At 32.5% G+C, this 24246-nt stretch overlaps 2 protein-coding genes and 1 non-coding gene across 3 annotated transcripts; 1 reads left to right on the top strand and 2 right to left on the bottom strand.

Annotated features, from left to right (window-relative positions):
• Nucleotides 1-5549: 5549 nt before the first annotated feature.
• On the bottom strand, nt 5550-5623 carry TRNAV-AAC (transfer RNA valine (anticodon AAC)). The gene has a single exon. It is a non-coding gene; the product is annotated as a tRNA-Val (tRNA).
• A 277-nt stretch (nt 5624-5900) lies between these two features.
• LOC115715206 (uncharacterized) lies at nt 5901-8754 on the top strand. Its single transcript, XM_030644050.2, has 3 exons — nt 5901-6091; nt 6371-6459; nt 8307-8754. Exons 1-3 carry the CDS (start codon nt 6053-6055, stop codon nt 8452-8454), a joined length of 276 nt encoding a protein of 91 aa, XP_030499910.1. The 5' UTR covers nt 5901-6052; the 3' UTR covers nt 8455-8754.
• Nucleotides 8755-15560: 6806 nt separating this feature from the next.
• LOC115714544 (putative ABC transporter C family member 15) lies at nt 15561-22669 on the bottom strand. The gene is made up of 10 exons (XM_030643277.2): nt 21370-22669; nt 19843-21272; nt 19672-19758; nt 18977-19579; nt 18711-18875; nt 18211-18505; nt 16531-17051; nt 16375-16438; nt 16045-16284; nt 15561-15955 (listed from the first exon to the last, which is right to left on the bottom strand). The coding sequence occupies exons 1-10, from the start codon at nt 22211-22213 to the stop codon at nt 15831-15833; spliced, it is 4374 nt and encodes a 1457-aa protein (XP_030499137.2). The 5' UTR covers nt 22214-22669; the 3' UTR covers nt 15561-15830.
• Nucleotides 22670-24246: the final 1577 nt, after the last annotated feature.

Here is a 24246-nt window from a genome sequence, read left to right as displayed (position 1 = left end):
CGCTTGAAAATGAGTAGTTGTTGGTGCATGAAGAAATTGACAAAGTTTGTTGACGGTGAAAGCTATATTCGGGCGAGTCAAGGTACAATATTGTAAAGCCCCCACTAAACTTCTATAAGTTGTAGCATCATGAAGTGATTCACCATCATAAAGAGAAAGTGGAGTGAGAGCCATTGGAGTGGTGACTGGTTTGGCATCCAGTAGCTGTGTTTTAGTGAGAAGATCTCGAATGTACTTTGTTTGAGAGAGATGTAAACCAGCCGAAGAGCGATGAACCTGGATGCCGAGGAAATAGTGAAGGTGGTCGAGGTCCTTGACAGCAAACTTGGTGTTGAGAAAGGTTAAAAGAGCATCAATCATAGCAGTGGAGGAGCCGGCTATGATAATGTCATCCACATAAATGAGCAATACTATCACAGCGGTAGGAGATCGATAGATAAACAAAGATGCATCAGCTTGTGAAGCAACTAAGCCCCACTCCAAAACAACAGTACTCAACTTTAGAAACCAAGCCCGAGGTGATTGTTTAAGGCCATAAAGTGATTTGGTGAGTTTACATACATGATTAGGATATTGCGGGTCAATGGAACCTTCGGGTTGAGACATATAAACAGTCTCGGTAAGATCTCCATGAAGAAAAGCATTTTGTATGTCAAGTTGTTTGATGACCCAATTGTAAGAGATGGCTAAAGAGAGGACCAACCGAATGGAGTTCGGTTTAACAACCGGCTGAAAGTTTCATGGTAATCAAGGCACTGTGTTTGATGAAAGCCCTTAGCTACCAAGCGAGCCTTGTAGCGTTCAATAGTCCCATCAACAAGAAGTTTAATTCGGTACACCCATTTACAACCAATGATACAGAAGCCAATTGGGGAGGAACCAAAACCCAAGTGCCTTGAGACTTCAAAGCAACAATTTCAGTGTTCATAGCTTGATGCCATTTGGGGTCAGCAATAGCTTCTTTAAAAGAAGATGGTTCATTCGGTGTACCTGCAGCAACACTATAAAACAAACGAGGTTTATGAATTTCAGATTTAGCACGAGTAACCATGGGGTGCACATCAGTAGGGGCAATGGAAAGTTCACGAGGGCCCTGCAAATCAACCAAGGGTGGGATAGTAGGAGGAGAGGTAGTTGAAGAGGATGAAGTAGAAGCATGAGTGTGTGGAGTAGGAGGAAATGGTGAATGATGAGAATCGGGTGAAGGAGGAGTGGAGGTTATGACTGCTGCTGGTTGGACGGGTTGAGCAGTGTGAGATGGAGTTGGATGAGAGTGATATGTGTTGGGAATATGGGCAGTAAAAGGAACCAAGAAGGGAAGAGATGAAATAATAGAATGTTGTTTTTGAGATGGTGAAGACGGGGCAGTGGCAACAGCAAAGGGAAAACAAGATTCATTAAAAATAACATGGCGAGTGACAAAAAGGCGCCCAGAATTTGATTGAAGGCAAAGATATCCTTTGTGTTTACTGCTGTAACCAAGAAAAGTGCATGGAGAAGAGCGAAATTCAAGTTTGTGATGATTGTAGGGACGAAGAAAAGGGAAGCATTGGCAACCAAAAACACGAAGGAGATCATAATTGGGCGCTTTGTGATAGAGAAGTTGGTAAGGGCTGGTGTACCGAAGAACACGAGTAGGAAGACGATTGATTAAATAGATGGCTGTGGAGAAGGCATAAGGCCAAAAGTGTAGGGGTAAATTGGCATGAGCAAGTAATGTGAGACCGGTTTCAACAACATGGTGATTTTTGCGCTCAACACGGCCATTCTGTTGAGGAGTATAAGGGCAAGATAGTTCATGGCGAATACCATGGTGAGTGAAGAATGTGGAAAGTGAGCGATATTCGCCACCCCAATCAGTACGCACAGAGTGAATGCTACTTTGAAATTGGTTGGAAACCATATTTTTGAAAATGAGAAAAGTGTTGAATGCTTCATCTTTTGTAATGAGTAAATAAAGCCAAGAAAAACGAGTAAAATCATCAATAAACAAAAGAAAATATTTCACTCCAGTAATAGCAGTAACCGGGGCCGGTCCCCAAATATCCGAATGTATTAATTCAAAGGGTTTTGAGGCCCGAGATACAGAGTTGGGAAAACTTAATCTATGAGATTTGCCTAATTGACATGAAGTACAAAATTATAGGCAATCTTTTCTTGGAAATGAAAAATTACAAGTTGATGAAACACGAGAAATAACATCCGAAGCAGGGTGACCCAACCGCGAATTCCACAGATCAAGTGAAGTCTTGAAAGAGTAAAGAAGTTGAGGAGAGACAGCGAGAGTGGAAGTTGGAGTGACTCGATAAATCCCTTGATCAAGAAGACCTTTGAGTAGAATTTGATGGTTGTCCTGATTTTTGACAAAGAAAAAGGTTGGGTGAAATTCAACATAAGCATTGTTGTCAAGACAAAGTTGAGAAAAGCTGAGTAAATTTTTAGATAGACTTGGTGAATGATAAACTTTGCATAGTTTAAGAAAAGGAAAACAAGAGGAAGGTAAAGATGCAGAACCCACATGAGAAATAGGAACAAACTTACCATTGCCCATAGTAATGTGATCATTACCATGGTACGGCGCGGCGGCTTCAAGAAGGTTGAGATCGGGTGTGAAGTGATGAGAAGCTCCAGAATCCATATACCACGCCGGGTCAGTTACAACAGTGGGAGTTGGAGGGGTGGGTAACGAGAGCAGATTAAGTTGTTGTGAGGATGGATTTGGTAGAGGTGGTGGTGGGTTAAGTTGTGGTTGTTGCTGTGTAAAGTAGGCATTGAATGGACGCTGATTTGGAGGTGCAGGTTGGTAGTGAAGGTTGGTGCGATGATAGCACATCACAGCAGTATGTCCCAATTTGAAACAAATTTGGCACTTAGGTGGTCTGGTTTGAGGGCGTGAACCAGAAGGAATCCAAGGATTCGGAGGGCGTGGGTTAGTTGGATATGAACTCCGTGGAGTGTGGAAGGGAGGGGAAAATGGTGGTCGACTTTGTTGTGTTTGGGGTGAGTAACGAGGGTTGAACGAAGGCTGTGAGGAAGGTGTTTTGGGTCTCTGTTTTGGGAAAGAGAGGTTGGCGAAATTGGCTTGAAGGGAGCTAAGTGTTGTAGTGGCTGTTTGGCGTTCGAGGCGAGGTTCATAGCTGAGAAGAAGTGAGTGAACCTCTTCAATAGTCGGCTTTACAGGCCTAGCCAAGATCAGAGTCACAAAAGCATTGTACTGCGGTCCTAGACCATTCAACAAGTAAGTTAAGTGTTCTTGTGTAGATATAGGTTCACCAACAGAGGCCAAGGTGATGCAGAGAGTTTTGATTTTCTGCAAATATGCTGAAGCCGTGAGCCCATCTTTCTTCAAATTTTGTAGAGCAGTGCGATAATCGGAGCTTCGGGCGAATGATGCAGCAGAGTAAGTTCTTTCAAGTGAAACCCAGATTTTGGCAGCTGTAATGAAGCCAACTATCTGTCCAAGCATGGAATCGGAAATAGAAGCATAAAGCCAACTCATGAGTAGCCGATTGTATTGATGCCAAACGGTAAACTCAGGTTCCATCTGATTTGAGGTGGAATCGGTGAACTGAGGAGGACAAACAATGGTGCCATCAATATAACCTTCAAGACCATTAGCTATGATGATATTTTGCATTTGCATCCTCCAAACTAAATAGTTTGTATCATCGAGTTTTACTGATATGGATTGATTGAAGGAAGAGAAATTTGTGGGTGGAGTAGATGAGTTTGAAAAATGCAGGGGAGGAGAAGAAGGTGTGGCGACAACAGTATTGGTAGGGTTTTGTGGGTTTGTGATTGTAGGGTTTTAAAGGGGGTTTTAGGTATTTTCATCTTCCATTTGTGGGGTAGAACTAGTACACTCTATTGATGCCATGGGGAATCGATTGACTCTGATACCATGTGAGAAGGAAAGTAAAAATGTATTTCTATTCCGTAAGGCAAAATAGTACACAGTACATTGGTATTTATAATACTTTTGGATAAAGTAAAAGCATACAAGGACACATGGCACTACACCAATAATACACATAAAAACTAATATTAATTTATATTGTTTAACAAAAATAGCACAAAAACCATAAAAGACATGAAAATCATAAAAAAGAAAAAATGGTGTAAAAACAATTTATTTTAAAAGTTTGTTTTTGTAATAAAATGGTACATATTAAATTAGGTGAACTCAAATAAAATCAATGAAAAAAATTATGATTAAGTGTCTTCAATTATATAAATTTTAATTTTAATATATAATTCTGAGCAATTTGGTTAAAATTGATCAAATTTTATTGATTGATATTTTTTTGAAACATTTTTTATTATTTAAGTTATTTGTTTAAAAAAATAATGTTTTTGAGCTTTTTTTTGCCTAATATTTTGCTAATGGCTTTAAGTATAATGTTAATTTTTTTTGGACTTTTGTTGTAAAGTACTTTATGGCTACCTTATTTCCCATAGTTGCCACCACCACAAACATAGACCCACAAAGAGCACATATAATTAGATGTGGTTTTGTTAGGTGAAGGTACGGATGGAACAAATGGTTACATTTTTATTACTTATTATATACAAAAGTTAATATACTCATTTTCAAATGAAAAGAAAAAGTGATTTAATAGTCATGCATTACATAACATAATATTAATAATTTAAAGAAAAGGTCATATTTAGTGCCTTTTGGGACAGTGCAATGAACATGACACTTAAACTTACTATAAACCTTTTTTATTTTTCTTTTTCTCAACAAGCATTTTATAAACTTAAAAACAAGAATCAACTTCAATAATAAAAAAAGAAATTGTATATGATCAAGTTGACTCAATTTCACGAGCGTGATGTTTTACATCATTGATCGGATCACATAACATGCATGGAAACTCACTATACATATGTACTAATTATTAATAAAAATAATATTAAATATTTATGATTTTTAGTACTATTTTTTATTTTTATTATTGTTTTGTATTAAAAGGTCAGCTAATAAGCTTCCTCAAACCATTGTTATTTTATTATTTTCTTCGAATAATGAAATAAAGTCAAGTGTTGGTGGTATGCATGAAACATGGTTAATATTGTCATTAAATTTTCTTTTATATTTATAGGGTAATAATAATTATTGGATCGAATAAAACCACGCATGTTCATTTTAAAAAAAAAAGGAACAAAACCACGCATGAAATAGAAGATGCTGCTCAATATTTTGATCCAATTTATTTGAATTTAATTATACATTAAGTTAATAGAGGATGTCAAATCTAATAATATAACAAAAAGTATCAAAAATTTGTTCTGTTAATTCAATTTTGTAAAATAAAGGGGAGAAAAAAGCGTTAACAGTGAGAATGGTTGTGAGCTTATGATAATTGTTTTATACTTTTAATAATTAAAAAAAAAAAAAAACTTTTAAGAAGAAAAGAATCTCCTGCCTTATTTTAATTTTTTTTTACATTTAATTATTAGAAGAACTGAAATAAAGTATTAATTAGAAAAAGAAGAAGAAATCCAATCGAAATTTGTTCTCTTATTGGGAATTAAAAAAGACACAATGGCGTCGCCCGGGTTCGAACCGGAGACCTTCAGTGTGTTAGACTGACGTGATAACCAACTACACCACGACACCAGCTTGTTATTTAAATTTGTTTTTATTAAATAATATATTAATATTGACATCCTTTATTATTTTATTGCGTGTGATTACAAACAACGCAAAAAAGAGGCTGGACTTTGAATTTTGAAAGCAAGGATTTTTATTTATTTATTATTATTTTTCTAAAAAAAGATGAAATTTTATTGGGTAGTACAGCTGAGCATAGATTAGCGGCATGTTTGTTGGGAGTCTTGTTTTATTTGACTTTACAATGCATATATAGAGTTAAAAGTCTCTCAAAATCTACGCTGCCAAACACGACTTATTAGGTGTAAACACAAACACACTTTTTCATACCTTTGTTTCTCTTTTTCTTCTTCCCACTATAAATACAGAACCATAGGAAAATTCCTTCGATTTCTTAATTTCTTCTCTCGCCGATCTCTTCTTACATTTACCGGAATGGCTTCCTCCACCGTCAACAGATGGTTAAGACCTGAGGTACTACTTTCTTTATCTAGATTAACAAACAATATATATAGTACTAGATTAATCTTAAGAATATGAGGATTATATACATTGATTCACTGCTTCTGGATCTGACGATGGTCTCTTAGTCTCCGACTTTTAGATCTATAATTTACTTGTTTATGTTTTTGTAAATCGAATGGTCATTTATTTTTAATTTTATTCAAACAAATAAAGATATTATGATTTTTTTTTTGGGGATTAATTTAGAATGTATAATTTAATGATGGTTGAGTTTGGGGATTTGATTAGGTGTATCCATTGTTCGCGGCGGTGGGAGTAGCTGTTGGTATCTGTGGTATGCAACTCGTGAGAAACATATGCACTAACCCTGAAGTCAGGTACCTCTCTCCACTACCTTCCTCTTTCTCACTTTCTCTTTGTTCTTTTTTTTTTTTGAATGGGTCTTTCTCTTTGTTAACTACGGTGCTGTTTGTTTTTATTTTTTTCTAATTAAAAACAAAAATAATAAATCTTTTTCAATAAATTGTCAAAATAAACAATAATTTCAACTTCTTTGTTGTAGTACTGTATAACATGAAGATTAATGCATATCTTAAAGTGCCTAATAATGCCTGTAATTGTATCTTATGAGTGGTTGGATTTAAAATTGGATTTAAGTCTTATTTATAATTTAAGAGATGCTAAAAAATAAAGGAGTGTTTTTTAAAGGCTGAACACCATATAAGATGACATCTTGTTTGTAGTTGATGGTGATTATGCTCAACATTACTTGTAAAATTATAATTACTGGAATTCGGTTTTAAATTCAACTAGACATAATATGTTATCTCATGTGGTGTTAGATACTGTGAATTCTAATTAATGTATGTATTCAAAAAGTAGAGTACATTTAAATCAAACCTTATTTATCCAAAAAAAATATAGTACATTAGTTCTAATTAATACGTTATATGTGTGAGTAATACTTGAGACTCACGATGTATAATTAGTCATCCCTGAAAAGTTGCATGATCTCATTTAAGATAAAATTGTGTGGTATACAATAACATATGTTATGGGTGATGCTAGACCCACTTCATTGCATGTTAGCTGTACACAACATATTAATAAACTTTCAACAATATAATCATTTCCAAGTGGGATTATGCACCTTTCAATAGGTGTTTAGTATATTTGGACAATTTGTGTGTAAAACGTGTATCAATCATTACTCTATATGATATGAGGAGCGTTGTGTGCAATTTCTATTATACACAAATGTATGCCTCTTTCGTGTGTCCCTTCTCTCTCTCCTTGCAATTTCTATTGTTTTAATATATTTGGTACCTATTTTCTCTACTTATAATTTGTTTTGAGAATATTTACAGCTGTATTTGTGAAAATAGGTGTATGTTTGGGATGATAAAAGTGGCTCCCTAAAATACCTATTTAGAGCAACTCCAAAGAGGCTCGACTAGTCGACTCCCTATTTTTTTAGCTAAAAAGTTGTTTTAGAGAGTCATTTTGTTAGCTAAGTACAGTAAAAAAAGTAGTTGTCCAATATTGTAAAATAATTTTAAAATATCGTCAAAGATAAAAGATGATTTTGAATAAAATTCATTACAAACTTACAAGCCCCACCTAATATAGTTATAGACGTTTAAGATTGACTTGTTTAACTATCACTCATTTTTCTTGTATACGAATAGTTCAAATCACCTTCAAAAATATTTAGACATAAGAAAGTCACCTAATCTAAGTTGGGTAGAATCCAAGAAAAATCAAGTTAGGTCTTCTAAACTTCTTGCTAGTAACTTTTGATGTAAAAGATAGCATACCCTAACAAACTCATTACCATTTGGCTCAAGTAACAACTTGTATGGTGAATACAAGAGAGTCGTCTAAGCGGTGGACTGACTCATTTGCTAACACCATACAAGTTACTTTATAGTGTCAAATTGTCATTGGTTTTAATAAATAAAATGCAAACTTGATGCCGAAATTTACTAGCAATAATATCTAAACCAAGTAAGAAAACAATGTAAACTGTGACTTAAAGTTGAGTAATATTTTATGAATCTGTTAAAATATTTGATGTGCCGATCAAAGTATATAATACTTTCTATGCTTGTTCTCATTTTTACATTGTTATAGTCGTTTTTCAACAGTCATGTCGTTTTTCTGAAATCTTATCTTTTGTTTGCTTGTAACAAGATTTTAATTTTGCTGTGTTATTGTGATGAAGGGTGACCAAAGAGAACAGAGCTGCAGGCATTCTTGACAACTTCGAGGAGGGTGAGAAGTATTCTCAACACATGGTCAGAAAATTTGTGCGAAACAAATCATCCCAAATCATGCCCAACATCAACAGTTTCTTCTCAGACCCAAATTAATGAAGTCAAAACCTCACCAATTCCTCAATTGATAATTGATAATGATATCACATTGATTTTAAAGACAAAACAATTGTCTTTTTCAAATCACATTCATATACTCGATTATTGTTATTCTTTTTAGGCTGCTCATATATTATTACATTTATTGATGAGATCCATGGTAGATCTCAAAAAAGCCTTATAATTTGTTTTTAGTAATAATCTTGACCGATGATATTATCAATCAAATTTTGGTCGAAACCTATAATGTTCTTGCAAGTTTGGCCTATCATGATAATGATGTGACTTTATTGTCAATTATATTTCTTAGTCCAAGTAATTTTTTTTTTATTTCTATTTTGGTAGCAGTCTTTGCCAGTAAAGTTGATATGTTATTTATTTTTTATTTTTGGCTAATTAAGATTTTTTCTCTCGGAACTTTAACATGTATTAAATTATGTTTTTTGAATTTTTTTTGTCGTTAAAAATTCATCCTGAATTATTGAGATAGTTAGATTTAAGGATTTTGTCTAATTTTAGTAAAAAAATTTTAACATGGATGAAAGTATAATTTAGTACATTTGAGGGGCATATTAAAGTTTGAGGGACATAATTTGGTAGATATTTAAGTTTGGTGAGTATAGTTTAGTATAACATAAACAATAATTGAAACAGTAAAATTGAATGAAATTAGACAAAAATCTTCAAGGCATGTACATGTCAAAATTCGGGAAAAAAAAAATCTTAATTAGCTAAAAAAAAAAGTGTTCTTGACAATGAAAAAAAATTGTTACAGTCGAGTTGAAGTTTTCTCCATTCATTAATGGTTGTTTATTGGGTCTCATTTCTATAAAAACCATTTTCTCCTTTAGCAGTAAAAGGTTATTAGCTTTTCAACTAGATAACGTTCTTGGTCTGACCGAGGAGATCAGAAGATCATAGTGAACCCTTCTTCCCAAACCCAATACCATTCCTTTGTATAGATGACGTGTTTTTATTTTTTAATTAAAATTTTGTAACTGTATATGACACCATTTTTTTTTTTGACAAATGAACTTTCATTGAGTATATGACACCATTTTTGTTTTGGGCACATCTCACAAAACAATGATGGTTACCAAATTTTATCATATGTCAATCTTGTTATAAATATTATTAATTATGTGGATGTCCAAATTTTTTATTTATTACCATAAATTGTAATCAACATTCCTCTTTTCCTTAGTTTCCATTTTTCTTAGTTTCTTAATATCTCACTCTTGTATTTGTATAAATAGGGGTTCACCCCATTGGAATAAACAACTCAGAAATTCTCATTCACTTTCTCTTTCTCTCTTCATCTTCTTCTTCTTTCTTCTCATCTATTTTATATTATTTTATAAAACGTTATCAGCACGAGTCTCTGCCCAAACTTCAAGCATGAGTCTCTGCCCAAGTCCCAATGTAAGTATCTTGTTAAAGTTCTTGAATTGTTTCAAAGTCAAAATACACTAAATATATATTTATATATATACTCATCTGACTGAAACAATTTCAAGAATCATTTGGTTTTTTTTTTTCTTTTTATCTATATATCCATATATTATATATGTATGTATATGTTTTTATATATTTATTATTAATTTCATATATATATTATGTTCTTATCATTCATAATATTTACAATATATGTGCGCCTATGATATGATAGAGAAAATCTATATAAATTATACATATATCCAAAAGATTATGTATTATCGATAAAATATTGCATATATCCTAAAGATAATGCATCATCGATAAAATATTGCATATATCCTAAAGATTATGCATCATCGATAAAATATTGCATATATCCTGAAGATTATGCATCATCGATAAAATATTGCATATATCCTGAAGATTATGCATCATCGATAAAAAAATTGTATATATCCCGAAGATTATGCATCCTCGATAAAATATTGCATATATCCTGATGATTATGCGTCCTCAATAAAATCTTGCATATATCCTGAAGATTATGCAAACGTAATATTCATTATATAATTGATGGATATATAATGAAAGAGATGAATACATATTTATATATATGTTCTTGTATTCTTTGAGGACAATGAAAAGTAATCTAATATCGATATAGATTTTGACAAACATTTCCTGAAGTAAATGTTTTATATTTGTAAAAAAAAAATGATTGTATTTATGTGAATACAACTAAAGAATCATTAAAAATGATTATTATTGATGCAATTTTATAGTGGGTTTTGAATACCTAAAAAGAATATTAAGAAAATTGCATTGAAACATCAAAGTATAAGAATAACAGTGAGCATGACTAATATTATTTAAATACATGAGACATGTATTTATTGTTCATCATTCCCTGCAGAGAATGATACGAATTGAAGTCAACTACTTTTAAAGATTCTTTGTATTAGTCATGTTATTATACACTGTTATTGCTTGCAATGTTGAAAATTATTGCATGTGACATATATTAAAGATCAAATTTTGCATACATCTTGGAGATTATGCAAAAATTGTATTCATATATTCTTTGAAATATTGTTAAAGAAATTGCTGAGTAATTTCTTTTTATATATGAACAAGTAATAAATTTTTAAGAAATTTATAATAATGTTCTACTTGTTCAACGTCATTCCCCGAAGTGAATGTAATGATTTTAAATAATCAATGGCATTGTTTGCTACTCAAATATTTCCAGAAGAAATTGGAAATAACCAAAAGATGAGATACCACACACAATCAAAGTGCATGAATATATATCATGTGTGGAATTGAATAATAGTGGTCGCGTACCTGTAGTACGGACACACTTATAGTCAAGATAAAAGTATACTTGATTATTTAATAGAATGTGAATTGTACAAACTTATTGTACATTTAGAATATTTAAATATCATTACCTAAAGAGAATGAATAGACATGAAATTCTATTTCAAAGAATATAGATTTCACATATATTGGTAATGCCAGAAGCAAATTAATATATACATATTTTATTATTTCTTGAAATCAATAGTTTCAAACTATTGTTAGTACAGGATATGTATATATATAGTTACTATATAATTCAGTTTGCATATTCCCAAAAGTGGATATATAATTTACTAATATTTGTTAGTGATCTAATATAATCAAAGTGATAAAGAATCACAAAATGATTATTTGAAAAGCTTCCTGAAGAAGTACTCTTACATACAATTGCTACTTTGAGTAGTAAAATATCTTGGTATGTCCCTAGATGTATAACTTTTATCTAGTTATGAAAGTAATAAGAGATGACTTATTATATGTACTGGTTGTACATTTAAATATATAATATATCAAGTCATGATAATTAGACTGATGAATAGTCTATTAATAAATTAGACGACTTGTTAAAAAGATACCAGGAAACATGAATGATATATTATGGTTATATCTATTTGACCATTATAACAACATGATGAAGTTGTCATATACATTTTACATTATACACATCATTGAATTGATGATAGTGATTCCTGAAGAAATATAAAGTTTGATAAACATAATAGTGACTCCTGAAGAGTGTATATGTTTTGGAGAATAATATAATTATATTATTCGTGTATATAAAAATGAAACTTGTAATGATTATGTTGTAATGAATTTACATTACATTTTGAAAGTTTCATTGAAATACAAATTATAGTGAACCTGAAGTTCATGAATTGAATTATTTTGACATGATCAATCATATGCAATAAATTGTCAAAGAATTTGACTAAATTTTGTTGAAGAACCAAAAGATTCTTCTCATTGTTATTTATAAGGCTCAAAAGAAGAATGTGCATATATTTGCACATAGAAAATATTTAAATTATATTTTCTTAACAATCTTGAGCCATTGTTAGATTTTTATTGCATAGTTTCTTATCGATGTGATAAGATTATATAATCATGCATTTACAAAATGTGTAAATTTATGTATTTCTAATTATACACGTATGACTCATTCTTATAAATGAATTAAGTTCATAATGATTGAACTTGAAACTGAAGTTTATTGAACCTGAAGTTCAATGTCATATAGTATATATGAGTTTAAACAAATATTGATTCATTGTGATATACTGAAATCCCTACAGGTATATTAATATTATTAGATATCACAATTTTTAAAAATTCTCTCGATCAGGGGGAGAGAAGCAGTTGGGATGATGATAATTTTTGAAAAATGATCCTTGCACAAAGTATATAAGAACAATATAGTTCAAAATGATATATACCAACTGCAAATCAATATTATTCAAAGTTGAGATAGAATGAGTTGAAAACGCCTGAAGCGTAAATGAACAATGTAGAAATTATTAATAAATGTTCATTTGATTTGCCCTGAAGTTGTTAAATCTAGAGGTACTCATGGAGATACCTTAATGTTATAAAGTATTAAAATGATAACCGTGATGAAAACGGTACTCGAAAAGACTCCCAAGAGAAGTTAGACATAACACATTTGATCATAATTGAATCCCTGAAGTGATTCTATATAGGTACCTATAAATGATAAACATATTTGAAAAATATGTAATTTAAAGAGATCTCTATAAATTATGTCAATATGGGAGGAAATTATCATTTATTGAAATTTTTGTCGGCAATAAATATTGAATGTTTGCATATGCAATAAACTAACATGAGATAGCAAGGATCATGGTATTAGATTTGTCGAGAATCATCGACATACATTTTGATTTTTGGCCAAAATATTATGACGCAATCCAGGCAAATTTACTCACATAAAGTGAAGTAAGACCTGTAGGGTGTGCAAATAAATATTTCTAATGAGAAATTTGCATATATGTATTTGTACATAATGAATTGTTGTACAAAGTTTGCATAGACATGAGATTGATTGAAGTAAGGCTGAAATATTGAGAAAATATAATCATTATTTGATTATAGCCTGGAATATATTTTATGAGGATTTATAAGCGTCACATAAATGTTGCAACAAAAGATTATTTATTTGGAGCTCCTAATATAGTGAGAATTTGAAATAAGCCTTATCTAAAAATTCTACAAGAATTTAATACATGTCTTAAGTGATATAAATTCAAAGTCGCGCGCACTATATGACAAAGATCTTTGTATGAAATCAAGACATGTAAGTAAATTATTATTTGAAAAATACCTATGGTTGTCTATGCAATATAAATACGTAAAGTATACGTTGTGATAGACTCTTGAAGAGTTTTTGATTAATTGAAAAACAAACTTTTATTTCTTTTGTATTTCGAGAAATATTAATGTATAAAGTTTGTTCATTAGTATTGAAGTCCTGAAGTACTTCATATGTATCGAGAATTATAGATATATGATCATTTGATATGGAAATTAAGATCATAAAACAAGATGGAATAAATATATGGTCTTGGAGTACCATCATTGTCACAAATGAAAATTTGTAGTACCATTAATGTGTTATGTTCATATCTAATTGAAATTTTAAATTTTCGTATGAACAAAGTTGTGTACACACATGAATGATACAATTAGTTGGATAAAGACTAATGTTCCACAAACCCCTCATCTATAATTTAGAAGTCCATACATACTCTGGAAGAGTTATAGAAAATATATGATCAAAGATTGTATATGATGATATTTTGAAAGTGATAACAATAATCTCATGAGATCTATTATCACCAAAAGAATTATGGATCATATGTGCATGAGGGGGAGACATATTCATGTTGCACTTTTTTTCCCTTAGTTCAGGTTTTGTCCCAATGGGTTTTCCTGGCAAGGTTTTTAACGAGGCAACTTGCAAATAGTTATGAATATGAAATATATATTGTACTCTTTTTTCCTTAGCTCAGATTTTGTCCCACTGGGTTTTTCTGGCAAGGTTTTTAACGAGGCAACTATAAATCATGTTAACATACTTGCATTTTATGAAGCAAGTAGAGAATGTGTGTGAGTGAGATCATTGACATAGCATATTCAGGAAACATATGGATTGCACTCAATAAAGAAGTATCAACCCAAGCAATTCTCTATGGATAATACTGCTTGCATCGTTCAACTAAAAGGAGGTACATTGAAGGAGATAGAGTTAGAACACATTTCACGAAATTCTTCTTTATACGCTTCAAGAAAATGCATATTGGTGTTCAACATATTCAATCAAGTGTCAATCTTACAAACTTATTCACAAAGTTATTACCAACATCAACATTTGAGAAGACGGCAGACAAGATCGAAATTCGTCGATTAGAAGATCTCCACAAATGCCTAAATGAGGGGGAGGGAGTTAGTTTACACTATACTCTTTTTCCTTTGACCAAGTTTTCAGCAAGATTTTTAATAAGGCAGCTATTATGGACATCCAAGGGGGAGTGTTATAAATATTATTAATTATGTGGATGTCCAAATCTTTTATTTATTACCATAAATTGTAATCAACATTCCTCTTTTCCTTAGTTTTCATTTTTCTTAGTTTCTTAATATCTCACTCTTGTATTTGTATAAATAGGGGTTCACCCCATTAGAATAAACAACTCAGAAATTCTCATTCACTTTCTCTTTCTCTCTTCATCTTCTTCTTCTTTCTTCTCATCTATTTTATATTATTTTATAACAAATCTCACATTCTTAATCCATTTCTTGGAAATTAATTACGACAAAAGTTTATCTTTTCAAAACGGTTAGATTCTGGATCACCCTCTTTATTGTATTTATTTTTGTCTTAATGATAGTTTTGTTTGTTTCCATTGGCAATATGCGCTATCTTTTTCATTTCACTATCAGTTCAGGCCAATATGGAAGCTGCATTGTCCTGTTTCTGAATTCCTTGACAACCCAAAGCTTTTTTTTTTTTCCATTTGTTTGTTTTTCTTTTGCTTTTGGGATTCTCATCTTTTTTTCAGGGCACTCAAATAGTGGACGTATGTGCCCACTGAATTGGTTCTTCAGTATGGGGTCAGATATTTATAAGACAAAGTGAAAAGTAGTGTACAATGTCCACAACTTCTTAGTATCTACCACTTTAACAAAAGCATGGACAATCAGCAATGGGGTTACTGTAGTACACATAGTCATGTTTAACTGTCTGCGAGGGAGACTTTGTGTATTAGCTCCCAAAAACAAAATCATAAAAAATTAAGGCCATTATTATTTCAGCTTTATTTGCTCTTCTTTAATGCTACAAACCTAATCACAAACACCTACTGAAAGTGAAAGATTACAATTTTGAATTACCTATCTCAGAACCAATAATTTCTAAACTAAGTTTCCTAGTTGCTAAAATCTATGTTGTTATCATGTTAGAAGGTGAGAGAGAAATTGATGGAAGAATATCACCATGTACAAGAAATCGAAATTCAGTCTAGGATGGAAGAACAGAGAGGGGTTCATGCCTGATCTCAAGATAGATCTCGGTCGCACCTTCTTGTGGACGATCTTCTTAAGAATTCCGCTACCAACTTTGAGAATGAAGAAGAACTATTCTCAAGCAATCGAGTTGGCGAGTCGTACTCAATCACTTTGCCTGTGAATAGAAAAATGTTTAACATGAAAGGTTTAAAGGAAAAATAGAAAATAAAGCTTTTGCTATCTGATTATACTTTTTTGGCTTACCATCATCAAGAACAAGAACTAAGTCATTATCAATAACAGTGGGAATTCGATGAGCCACAGTGATGACTGTGCATCCATTTGTTTCTTCTCTTATTGTTTCTTGAATCACATTATCTGTTGCTGTATCTATAGAGGCTGTAGCCTCATCCAACACAAGAATTCTCCTCCTCTTTAGGAGCACCCTAGCTAGGCAAACCAGCTGCCTTTGTCCAACACTCCAATTTTCGCCATCTTCAGCCACTGAAAGATGTTATACATTTTAGGATTAAAAAGAAGTTTTTCAACAAGGATAACAAATAAAAATCTATGAACTAAATCTTCATATCATACCAGGTGCTTCAAGAAGCCTTTGATCCTGTCTAACTATATCAGCTAGCCTACACTTGTTTAGAACCTGAAATGTAAAGATTACATTTAGTAAGAAATAATGATACAATATGATACAATCATAAGATCTTTATGAACAAACATTATTTTGGTTCCAACCTCCCATATATCTTGATCTGAATGCTCTTGCAAAGTGTCCAAATTAGTTCTCATGGTGCCTTGGAAAAGAGTTGGATCTTGTGGAATGATTCCTAATCTTGACCTTAAATCCTGAAGTCCAATCTTACCAATATCAAGTCCATCAATAAGAATCCTTCCACCTGAGGGCTCTACTACTCTAAATAGAGCTTGAATTAAAGTTGATTTTCCGCTCCCTGTGCGACCCACAACTCCAATTTTCTTATTTCCAGGGAAGGTACAAGTTATACCTTTGAGAACTGCTGGTAGAGAAGGATTATATTTGACATGAAGGTTCTCAAGTTCAATTCTTCCTTCTGTTGGCCACTCTGGTTTTGGTCTACAATCTTCAATTATTAAAGGTGCTTCACTTGGTATGTTAGTGAACTGAAGAATTCTCTCAACTGATATCATTTTGTTCTCAACATTGCATAGATTCCAAATCACCCAAGCCTGAAGAACATTCAGGTTTAAACCATAGGTGGCTGCTAAGCCTGCCAAACCTGAGATTGAAACAAACACTCCATTAGTTCTCTTTACACAGAAGTGAAACCATATATGTTTAAAGAGTAATGATATGTGCACACACAACTTACACACAAGCTAATACACTTATGTTGCAACTAATTTCAAGTAATTATTTCTATTTTTATTTTAGATGGATCCTACAAAAGTGAGTTACCATATAGGTTTGTGTCAACTTTGTGTGATTTATGCATACACATCTCATTACTCAAACTTTAACTATCGTTGGACTCCCTTTTTTTTTTTGCTTATATAATCGTAAGAATTTAAGCACCAATTGATATGAGGAGTGGAAGTATTTTTTTTTTCTTTTGGAAAATTTAAATAGGGTAATATGATTGTTTGAATCATGTATGATTGTTAAATGTTGTAACTTATTGTTTTTATAGAAGAGTTTTTTTGCAGCTAAACCTTTTCAACTATCACTCCACTTACACTTATCCCACTAAGCTCAAATTTTGATGGTAAAATCCTCCAAACTATTCAACTGCTTGCAAATTTAAGGTGTCATCTATTTTTTAGAGTTAATTGCCAATATAGATGACTTATGTGTACACTTTTGTTAATTATTTCAAAATTTATAATATTTTTTATTTTTTTTAAATATTTTATTTTTATTTTTTATAATTTTATTTAATTTTAAAATGAATTTTGAAAATAATTTTCAATAAAATATTAGGTGTACCAATATAAATGTGTCATGTGTCCAAGAGTGTACACATTAACAACCTATAGTGACAGTTAACCGAATGACACCTTAAATTTGTTACTAGTTTAGTAGTTTGGAGGGTTTAACCGCCAAAATTGGAGCTTGGAGAGTTAAATGCAAGTAAAACGATAATTGGGAAGGTTTAGTCGCAAAAAACTCTTTATATAATTATGTGTGGGGTACCAGAAGTGAATCTTTTCCTAAACTTTTTTCAAAAGAATATTCAAAACTTGTACAAACAAGATAATATTTCAAGATTCCCATTCCCATACTAAGATTACCTCATACCAAATGGCCCCAGCAATTTCCCTGAGGTGTTATCTAGAATTTTGTTGACATTTCATGCTCTATTAACTACACTGAGTGGTGCTCATATTTTTTGTTAAAACCATTGGCCTAAATACGAGATGGGAAAGAGAGTTGCTTACTTGGGTCAATGGCTGATCTAGGTAGGGTCACCAGAATGGACAGAACAAGGAAAAATACAAGGTTGAAGAGAAAATTTATCCGAACTGAAAGCCATTCCATTGTTGCAGAGTTGTGAAAGGCTACACGAGAAAAGTCATCAACAAGGCTAAGGATTTTCATCACAAACCGGTCTTCCTGATTAAAGCAACGAATTGTTGCAGCCCCCGAAATTGATTCAGAGAAATGATGCAACACTGGACCCTTTCGAATTCCAACCATTCTTGCTAGTTCCCTAGCAGTGGTAATGTAATATGCCTACAAAAGTAATCAAACTAGTTCAGCTTCTATAACAGTAGTTGTTATGTAATCTGCCTACAAAAGTAACCAAAAAAGTTTATCCAAACAAAAACATCAAAGGACTAAGCAATTCTGATCATCTGATGGTAATGATATTGGTAGTAGTAATATAAGTTTTGTTAAAAATAAAGAACAATATTGCACAAGAGGCTTTAATTCTTGCCTGATACCATATGGAGATTCCGAGCACAATAACAAAAAGAAGGAAGACTTGCCAGGCAACCTGAGACATGAGGACAATTATACTCAATAGCTGGATTAGTGCAAAGGCCAATCCTGCTAATCTGTATGGAATATCTGTGTCAACTGTGCTTTGATCTGTAGAAGACTGCAATGAACAATTTTCAGAAAGAAAAAGGATTATTAGTTAGAAACTTGATAAAAGCTCCAAATATGAGAAAGTATCAAACAATTAAATAGAATACTAACCCTGTTGAGTATTCTACTTGAAGGTGTGGAATCAAAAAATGAAATGGGAGCCCTGAAAATCGATGTAATCATTCCATGGAATAGGCGCTGAGCAGTTTCAATGGCGATAGTTGCCAGAAAAACTGCTCTACCCAAAATGAAAATGGAGCTCCCACCAGAAAGTAATACAAATATCCCAATCAACTTCTTGTTAGTTACTCTTCCTTCTTTCTCAGTGGCCCAAGCAAGCCAGTAATTACTCCCCATTTGGAGACCCTGAAATAGAACTTGGCAGAGAAGGATAACTGGAACAAGGGCTCCTTTATAAGCAGCAGTAACAAAGGTTGAGTAAACACTCCATTTTACTCTACCAGTTTCTGCTTCTTCTTCATGGCTTTTCTCCAGAGGGTTGTTATCTGCTAAGGGCTCTCTGAACCAATCTTCCACAACTTCTATCTGATTCTTTCTACTTGGTCTTCTGGTAGAGGAATCTTCTTGTTTACATGTGTTAACATGTGTTAATGACTTTCTATGAGCAGCCATTTGACTAATGAGTTCACCACTAAGATCAGCAATCAGATCTTGATACCTTCCTGATTGAGCAATTCTACCATCTTTCATCACCTGATATACATAACATGACAAATTAGAGAAGGGAAGAATATTAATATCAGCTCAGGAGACATGGGCAGTAAAGTTTCAGATCAGTAATTTACCAAGACAAGGTCAGCTGCTTCTAGAAATTCCAACTGATGTGTAGCATAAACAACAGTCTTCTGAGACAAGAGTTGCAAGAGACATTTCTGCAAAAAACCAAAGTACAATTTTGTTAATATGTGATATATATATATATATAAGGAAACAAACAATTTAGATAATTGTCTTACCTTGAAGAGATGGGTTCCTGTATGTGCATCAACAGCACTAAAAGGATCATCCAGTAAATAAACATCTGAATCACTATAAACAGCTCTAGCCAGTTGAATTCTCTGCTTTTGTCCTCCACTCAAGTTCATCCCTCTTTCTCCAACCACAGTTAAATCACCACCTGCCCACATCTTGATATCACGGTCCAATGCACAAGCTTCCAAAACACGCTCATAATAATCCTTATCCATTTTCTTGCCAAACAAAACATTTTCCCTTATGGTACCTGTTTGAATCCAGGCACTTTGTGGAACAAATGCCTTGGAACCATGAACCTTGAAACCTGACCCAGATATCTTAGGAATCTCACCAAGCATGCTGCAAAGCAGGCTTGATTTCCCAGACCCAACTGATCCACAAACAGCAACCTTCCAACCTTTCAAAAACTTCAATTTATCAGTTATTTTAATGGTGGGTTTCCTTGAAATTTGTTCACCTGTTTCCCAACTGTATTCTCCTTTCTCAATCTCTATTACAACATTTGTTGCATTTGAAGGTTGATTAGATATATGTTGCTGCTTCCAATCTTCTCTTATGAACTCATAAATTCTATCTAGAGATACCTTTGTTTGAGCCACCATGGAAATGAACTCAGGTAGATTGTAGATAGGCTCTTGTAGAATCCTAAATGTAGCCAAAGCTGATAAAACTTTACCAGCAGTTAATGGTATGTTTAATGCAATGCAAACACTAAAAGTCACAACAGAAACTAAAGTTGGAGAAGCCCAGAAGAGAAAAGCCACTGCTGAGCAAGTATAGAGGTACCTCTTAAGCCAACTTCTTTCATTTTTCCTAAGCTCAAGGATTTTCTTCAGGAATGTTGGTTCCCATGAGTGGAGCTTCAAAACTCTCATGCTCTTTAAAGTCTCTGAAGTCACCTTAATTCTTGAATCCTTAGCTTCCATTATCTTAGAATGAAGATTTTCTTGCATATTGGCCAAAGGGGTATTGCATACCATAACCATAACTGTGGCTAGAAGAGCTGCAGCAGAGGGAGCAGCACCAAGATTCCAGTAAAGGATGACTAGTGCCAAAAACACCTGAAGTGGAAGCAACCAAACTCCATGGATGTACCAACAGCAGTCTCCAATTCTTTCTACATCAACATTGATTAAATTCACCATCTTACCATTGCTTGGACCGGAGAACTTGATTGATATGGACTTTTTATATATAAGAACTGTAAGTGCAGCTCTCACTCTAACACCAATTCGATGAGCACCAAAATACCATTGTCTTTGAGTTAATGACTCCATTGTCTTTGCAAAGAAGAAGATGAAAGCCAGAATTAGTCCATAACGAATGCTGGAATCATCTTGCTTTTCCAACAAATAGTTTACAAAATTTGTTATTAGAAAAGGACCAGTATAGGATGCTGCTGTATTTAGTCCTGCAAAAAAAGAAAAACCAAGTTTAGCAACATCATTAGAACATAGATTAGACACAAATGGAACTCAATCAGCAAGGAATATATTGATTAGCTTTACCTGCAAAGACAGCATTTATGGCTAATGAGTTCCAAATAGCACGTAGTATGGCTTTGGCCAAAGAAGGGTCTTCAAATTTTTGTTTCCTAAGTGATTCTTCTAGCAACAAGGAAGCATGCTCTGCCTTTTCTGATTCTGAAATACAAGGAATATGAGACAACTCAATCTTATGAGTTCTACCCGTTTTGAAAAGTGGATTCAGCCATTGGAAAGTGGCTTTGCTCCAAATCCCAGCATTAGAATAAGCAGCATAATCTCCATCTAGACAAGGGATTTCTTCTTCTTTCTCAAGCAATGGATGTTTAAGATAGCTATGACTTTTCACAAAACTAACAGCATTGAAACATAACAAGATTGACAAAGGCAAAGATGCCATATCAACTAAATTTGGAGAAGGAATAACATGTGGAGGAAGAAGCTCTATCGATTTCAAGTGGGAAATAATGTAAATGGTGAGAGAAAGAAAGCCAAGAATGGTGGAACAAAACCACCAGAAGATTAGAACCAAAGGCCATGGTTGGCCTTCATTACTAGTTCTGTTTTTACAGTAAAAAGAAACTAGAGTAGCTAAAATCCAAGTAACACATGAGAACCCCACTCTCCAAATAACAATTCCCTTATTACAATATTCATAAACACCAAAACCCAAATACGAAACTGAGATTACGGCATTGAGAAGAACAGTAACCAAACCAAAAAAGCCACCACCTTCTCTAACAACTCCTCTATTTCCCATCACGTAAGATTGGCTGCCATTTCTCCATTCTCTCACAATGTCAACCAAAACCCAAATCAGTAATGCTAAGAAGAACACCGCGTCAATAATCTCAAACGAAATATCCATCCAGATGGAAAGAAAAAAAAATATTGCAAAACAAAAACAGTTTTTTTTTTTTTTTTAGAAAAAAGAAAAAACTCTCAATATAGCGAACAGTTAGAAGACATGAAACGCCATTGCTAAAAACAAAAAAGAAAAAGTCTTTCTGTTTTTCAAGGCTGCATGAGTATAGGTGATTGAGGATAAAGATCACGAGCCGAAATGAATCGAAAAGATACAATCTTTTTATGGTTCTGATATAAATGGTGAAGCTGATATATATAGATACAAATATATTTATTTATATATAAAAAAATAAGAAAAAAATTGAATCTGGAAAATTAGAAAAAACACGCACGTGGCTGTTTTAGGGTGGTGACGAGGAGTAATGAGTGCTTTACACATAGTGGGGGGGAATTTGGGTATGTTGATGTGGAGTGACTATCTTCTTTGAATCATAATTGGTAGGATAATTAGGAGTTAAAAAAAATAATTTAATTAATTAAAATATTAAAAAATAAAAAATAATTGTATTTAAGTAGATTTTTTTGAATTAAATCTTGAGCTTTTATTAAAGTAATGACAACTAATTTAGGAGACAAAAATCTTTTTAAATAGTACGACTTGTGAAGAAACAAAAAACTCGTACTATATAATGAGCAGTTTTATTTACAAATCGTTTAACAAAATATAAAGAAACAAAAGACAAATGTTTAAGCAAAGTCTTACAATTAGAAATAATAAAAATAAGGCTAATTATAATTTTTGCACCTTGAACTTTGATATGTACCAAATTATGTCCCATAAACTTTTAAGGTCGTTAAAAATGCCCCTGAACTATTGAGATTGTTGGATTTAAGGACTTTTGTCTAATTTCATTCAATTTTACTATTTCAGTGATTGTTTATATACTAAATCATGCTCCCCAAACTTTGATATCTACTAAATCATATCTCTCCAACTTTGACATGTACTAAGTCATGGCCCCTGGACTTTTAACTATGTTAGACTTTTTTACTAATAAAATTGGAAAAAAGTCTTTAAATCCAACAATCTCAATAGTTCAAAGGGTATTTTTAACAACCTTAAAAGTTCAGGGGCATGAGTTTATACATGTCAAAGTTTCAGGGGACAAAAATCCTAATTAGCCTAAAACTAAATTGAAAAGGAGTGGAAAGAGAACTAAAAATGGCTTGAATACAAACTAAACTGTCTGTCTCAAGAACCTCATAATCCTAAGAGAAACTATCGATCTAACTAAGAGCTTCCTTGATGCTAATGATTTCTGCCATCTCAGGTTGAACCAGACCCTTAAAAGATTTGTTGAAAGCAGCAACCACTTTCCCATCATGATCACGGGCTGTACAACCAACACCATAACGTCTAAACTGGTTAAAATTGCACATTCGACATTGACTTTATTCTAGTTTAAAATGCTCAACAACTTTATCATTATCACGAAATGACAATAAAGAATCATCTTTTGTTGATTGAGCAAATTGATACTGATCAAGAGCACACCTTCCGCATTGAGAGAACAATTGCAGCAGTAAAAATTTTCTGATTCTAAAAGAGCTTGCTAAATAATTGTTAGTTGAAAATTTAAGATTATTTTCTTATAAGATAATTTTATTTTGTCAGTAATATAAAATATCAAATATGAAAATTTAAAATTAGATTTTTTTTTAACATCAAACATAAAAATGTGGATGATCCATTAGAATAATGATATTGCACTTATTCGAACATTACATGGACACTATTTTCAATAGAGTTTCATTTTAAATAAAAATATTTAAAATATATATAAATAAAAATTATTACACAAAAAATATAAATTAATACTTTATTTTTAAAAAAAAAAAACATACATACATCACAGTTTTTTAAACTAATTATATTTTTTTTTTCTGTTAGAGAATTAATAAACTAATTATATTTGTATAGATTAGGATCTACTCTTTTAAAAGTCTATAATATTTTGGCATATCATTATTGTGAAATAAAAAAAATTAGACTAAACCAGCAACTGTCACGTCACTCACTGTATATTAAATTTA

This window comes from Cannabis sativa, chromosome 4, assembly GCF_029168945.1.
Source record: "Cannabis sativa cultivar Pink pepper isolate KNU-18-1 chromosome 4, ASM2916894v1, whole genome shotgun sequence".
In the NCBI taxonomy this organism is placed as follows: domain Eukaryota; kingdom Viridiplantae; phylum Streptophyta; class Magnoliopsida; order Rosales; family Cannabaceae; genus Cannabis; species Cannabis sativa.
This window is presented reverse-complemented; position numbering and strand designations above follow the sequence as displayed.